The sequence below is a fragment of the Merops nubicus genome, unplaced genomic scaffold, assembly GCF_000691845.1.
Source record: "Merops nubicus isolate BGI_N331 unplaced genomic scaffold, ASM69184v1 scaffold12483, whole genome shotgun sequence".
In the NCBI taxonomy this organism is placed as follows: Eukaryota; Metazoa; Chordata; class Aves; order Coraciiformes; family Meropidae; genus Merops; species Merops nubicus.
In genome coordinates, this window is record NW_008596960.1 from 1 (window position 1) to 5,328 (window position 5,328).

A 5,328-nucleotide genomic window follows, 5' to 3' on the forward strand; every position below is an offset into this window, starting at 1 on the left:
TACCCTCCCTCCTCTCCCCTCCCCATCTCCCCTCCAGCTACAAGGATGCTTTCGATGACTTCAAGGAGAAAAGCAAGAAGCACACACACTACAAGCCTATACTGATCGCAAACATTAACAACTGCTGGAATTTTAGGTAAGGGTCCGAAAGAAAAGGCTTTTTGCTCCTTCTTCTGCAGACAATGGATAATAGTGTGATAGAGGGGAGGTACTCCAGAAATGACAGAGGAAGGTCCATCTGCCTGCAGAAGAATGTTTGGAGACCTCTGAATTCCTCTCACTTTCTCTTTTGAGGATAGATGATTCTGACCTTGCTGATATTTCTTTGCAGAGACTATGCAGAGAAGAACATCTCAGAAGAGGACGACAGTAAAGCCAGTATCCTCAGCATTCTTGGTGACATTGAAAACAGCGTCTTTGACGTGCTGCTTCAGCAGCTGTTTATCAAACTGAAGGTACCAGATCTGCACCCCACACCCTCCTGCCCTGTGGCTCATCCTGCGCTGGTGCTGGGCATGTTCTTCTGTCATACTATCAGTTGCCTAAATCTCTGATTCAAGTGCAGGAAATTTCAGAAGGGGTCTGGGTCAGGTCAGCTCTCAGCATTGGTCCTAACTTGCATTGCTGCTAGAAAGCTCAAACTCACCTCTCCTTGAGCTGGTCCTCAAGCCTGCAGGCAAAATGGGTGCAGCTACTTAGGCATAACTGTGCAGAGGAACGTAAAACATGCTCATCACGTCTAAGGCAATTGCTGCAGGAGGGAAAGTTTCAACCTGCAAGTGTTTACACTCCAAACTATAGGAAGCAATTACAAATGACATGAACGGCAATTATGCAGCTTTTGGCTTCTTCATAAAGGTGGCCTGAAAGGCACTTTTGGTTTCCTTCTTTTTTTTTTTCCTTATATATAACACAAGCTTTTAATTTTTTTTTTAAATGTGGTGGAGTGGAAAGCATAGGAGTTGGAATGTTCAGCCACAATCTCTCCAGCTTCCTCTGTAGGGCCTTTTGGAAGGCATCTGAAAGAGCAGGGGTGCTTTTTTTATTTTTCTATTTACTGTGGTCAAGAAAAATTGTCATTGAAAACGTCTCATAATAATTAATTTTTTTCATTTTTTTTTCCATAATGGCTCCATAATTCTCTAATCAGACAAGATCATTTGGACAAATCATTTTAAAATGTGGAAATAAAAGTATATTTAATATGAGCCTTTCAAGCCCTCAGTCTTCTTCACCACGAGGAACTAAGAAGGGGCCACAAACCAAATACAGTCCCATCTTCCCCTGCCCCTGTCAGTCATGGCCAGACATCCCTGCACAGGACTGCATGCCACGCTGTCACTATGTAGACTACTGTACATACAAAAATGCTAAATATACGTGTGCATAGAATTTGTTTTGAGGGAACTAAGAGGATTTTCCTTTTTTCAGCCAATTTATAAGAGGTTTACAGAAAATAAGTGGGACTCCAGCAATGAAATTATGAATGAGATCATTAAAACCACCAGCAAACATATTTCAGACTTCCGGACCCTAAAGGACCCTTTCTACCATGTAAGTCCAAGGGTAGCATTGGAGGGATTCTGGGATGTCGAGGCTGCATTTTCAGCTCTGATCCTCTGTAGCCCCTGAAGGGTCTAGAGAAAAAGTCTTGTGAGGGAACTGCTTAGCCTGGAAGAGTTGTTTAGCTTGGGGAAAAGGAGGCTCAGGGGAGACCTTCTTGCTCTTTGCAACTACTTGAAAGGAGGTTGTAGTGAGGTTGGGGTCAGTCTGTTCTCCCATGGAACAAGCCGATTCCTCTTGCAAAAAGGCAAGAGGAAAGGACATCACGTTCTTCCAGGGGAGGTTTAGGTTGGATATTAGGAAAAATTTCTTCACGGAAAGGATTGTGAAGCACTGGAACAGGCTTCCCAGGGAGGTGGTGAGGTCACCATCCCTGGGAGATAAGACACATAGATGTGGTGCTTAACAACATGGTTTAGTGGTGACCAGGCAGTGCTGGGTGAACAGTTGGACCTGATCATCTCAAATGTCTCTTCTAACCAGAACAATTCTATGATTCTATGACTGGAGTTGCCTTCACCCACATTGGGCTTGCAAGTTGACCTGGCATCAGAGAGCCTTCTCAGGATTTTCATCAGCATGCAGTTTACCTAGATTAGCCATATAAATCTTCTTCTTCTTGAGCAGAAGCAGACTCCTGCAGCTCAGCTGCAGTGTCTGCAGAGAAAGCCACTCCTGCAGTAAAGAAAGTACACTAGGGATAACCCAAAATACAGCTTTATTTATGTGCACGTTTGGAGCAACCTTGGAACACGAGTGCAAGTGCATGGTTCTGTCTCACGGCTCCTTTGATTGCTCTAAGGACCAGAGGAGATGGATCCAGCTGGAACAAATCCCAGATAACTGAGCTCAAACCACATTTTTAGTGGTGCTGGAGTATATATGAAATATCACCATATGAATTATCTTTGATTTTCTGCCTTTGTCTTTTTACTAGCTGAAACTAAATTATGATGTTTTGTGCATTAGAAACAGGAGGAACAGCATAAATTCCTGCTTCTCTAGGGTACGGTTACTTCTCTAACACATGGAGATATTTTCTATGCTTTAAGTTTTTCCCAGAAGGAAACAACATTTGGAAATTCCCACATTTCATTACTTTGCAGTACAAAGAAATTCTCGGCATCTAGGATGTCACGTAACCAGTCGTGGGAAGGCTGGCACCCAGCACTGTTTCTGACTTCTGATCAACAGCAGGCATTTGTTGGGGCATGTCTTACAGCACCCAAGGTGTTTTTGACATTCATCCACCCACACAGTTTTTGTCCCTGTGCAAAAGATAAGTGGCTGATCCCTCCCTCTCCGTCCCAACAGGCTATCATCGAGAAGATCCACGCCCGTTTGGTTAAAGAGTACATTGTGAGGCTGCTAAAGAGGAAAATCAGCCTGAAAACTCCAGCACAACAGCAAAACCTGGCCCAGCACATCTCCAAGAATGCTGCTGACCTGGAAGCCTTCTGCACCAGCAATGTACGTGAGTGCTCACGTCCACAACAGCAACGGGCACAGGCACACTGAAAAAAAAAAAGGAAAATAAGTTTTCTGGGGAGTCTCACTAACCTTTCCAGCTCAGCTTAATTTCCTGGAAGGCAAGTCCTGAGGCAGAAAGAAGTCTCCAAGTGCCTCCAGACAGGAAGGCTCCCCTGCCACCAGGCTGCCCCTCCTCTGGATGCAGAATGATTATTTCATCCTCCTTTGCCCCATAGGCAGTGGTTTCCTTTTGAAGATTTATGTTAATAGAGCCAGAAGTTTCAGCTAAACACTGCACTGCTCTGCTTTCAGTATGATTTATGTGGAGTCTGCATTTTGACTCTTCCCCCTTGCCCTTGATTTCCTTCATTCTGCTGCCTTTAAGTCAGGCAGGGGCTGGAATGGGCAGTGCTGGGTCTTTGACAGACAACACTTTCCTCCACCAGAGACCCTTACTTTTCCTGCATGGCTGAAACATCCCTCTCTGTTCTCTGAGATCACCTCCCTTCTGTCACGCCTCTAAATTTGCCTGTAAAAAAGCTAAGCCAAGCCCACTCCTTCACCACCCCATGTACAGTTGACTGGCGAAGGAACAAGCCTGAGCATCACTTGGCACTGGCAGGAGGCCAGACAGACAGTGCCTTGGGACATCCAACACCTAGAAAACAGGTCCAGTTGGGACTTTTACCTGCATGGGCAGGGAGAGAATTTTGGCAATGCCTGGGGATGCTAAGGGCAGGGTTGTGTGCCGAGGTGGGAGGGAGAAGCACGTAGCAGGGTATCACCTGGACCATCAGTTCTCATGCACACACTAGGCAGCATAGAAACCCCAGGAAAGGCAAACAGGATGGGAGGGAGGAGCAGAGATAGTCTGTTAAGGTGGATGCGGAAACCTCAGTGTTATGGGAAACCCTACACCACTTGTGTAAGAGGATTGAAAACCAACAGAAAACTAATCAAATTTCTCCAAGGCTGGTCCAGGCTAGAAACATCACTGAAAGCAATGAGGCACAAAAAGTCACTGCTGTGCCCTTCCCCATCACCATGAAACAGCCTCAGGAGCCAGTTGGCTGCACTTACTGTGAGACATGGCTCATGGGCTGGACGGAGGTTTGCACCTCCACCAAGCTCTGCTGACCACCTTCTCTTCTGGCAGGGGTCTCAAGCCACATGGCTGAATTCGGCACTCCCCAAACTGGCTGAAATCATCCGGCTTCAGGATTTAGGTGCTATTAAAATTGAAGTTGCAACACTTGCCACAACGTACCCAGATATCCGGTAAGAGACACTGAAACAGATTTGCAGATAGTGGTAGAGAGTTTTAACTGAGCCAAGCAGTAGTCAAACCTGAGTATAGGAGAGGTTCATATTTCTTGAGTCTATAAAAAGGTGTGGGGGGGCTGCCTGCCAGCTTATGGCAATCCTGGTGCTATCAGACAACAAAAATATATTACGTATTATATGATTTTCTACTTTGCCTTGGAGATTTCCTGCTCTATCCCAAACCTCCCGGGACAGTGCTGGGTCCCATGCAGGAAGGCCAGATGCTGAGCTGGCATCTGCCAAGCACCTCAGCACCCACCGCAGGGACAGGGTCACATCCTGGTGCAAGGGACTCGGCATGTGGAGATCTGTGGGAAAAGGTAACACCTGCCTCTTTCTCCTCCACAGCAAAAGGCACCTGGAAGCATTCCTGTACATCAAAGCAAATTTGTCACGCAGCGAACTCAAAAGCATCCTGGGCTACTTGGCAGACAGCACGGCATCCACGCCTCCCGGGGCCCCACTCTTCTCCAGCATAAACATGTCCTAGGCCAAGGCAGCTCTTGGCACCCTCTTGCGCTGGGTTGCCAGCTAAGCTGGGCACGGAGACCATCCCTGGAGCGATGCACGGTGCACACTGCCACCTCTCCCTGCAGAAGGCACTTTGTCCTACTCTGGCGTCAGTCCCTCTGAGTGAATCCCCACCCTCCCTCCAGGGCCAGGAGGAGGACGTGCCCTCGGGAGCAGCAGTGTGCTCCAGGACCAGAGCTGCTCCTCACACCGCCCACAGGCTCTCCACAAGGTCTCCTTGGTGCCACCACTTTCTCTGCCTGGACATTGCCCTGGTTCTCTGATCTTCCTCTACCTCACAGGGTGCCGCAAAGGCCACGTCACTGAGTCCTCAACTCGCCCAGACTGAGACAGGCACCTCCTGTGTAGCTTTTTTTTGTCTAAGACAATAACAGGAAACAAAAACTGAAGCCAGAATTTAGAAATGTTGGAAAAGTCCCCTGTGAGCATGCTTGCACCCCT

At 47.3% G+C, this 5,328-nt stretch overlaps 1 protein-coding gene across 1 annotated transcript; it reads left to right on the forward strand.

The window, feature by feature from the left end:
• Window positions 1-32: 32 nt before the first annotated feature.
• LOC103769360 (tumor necrosis factor alpha-induced protein 2-like) lies at window positions 33-4,846 on the forward strand (the record flags this gene model as incomplete). Its single annotated transcript, XM_008936553.1, has 6 exons — window positions 33-136; window positions 332-455; window positions 1,432-1,554; window positions 2,878-3,033; window positions 4,190-4,311; window positions 4,705-4,846. Coding segments are annotated over 6 exons (771 nt in total), but the record flags the coding sequence as incomplete, so codon positions are not given.
• Between the last annotated feature and the right edge of the window lie 482 nt (window positions 4,847-5,328).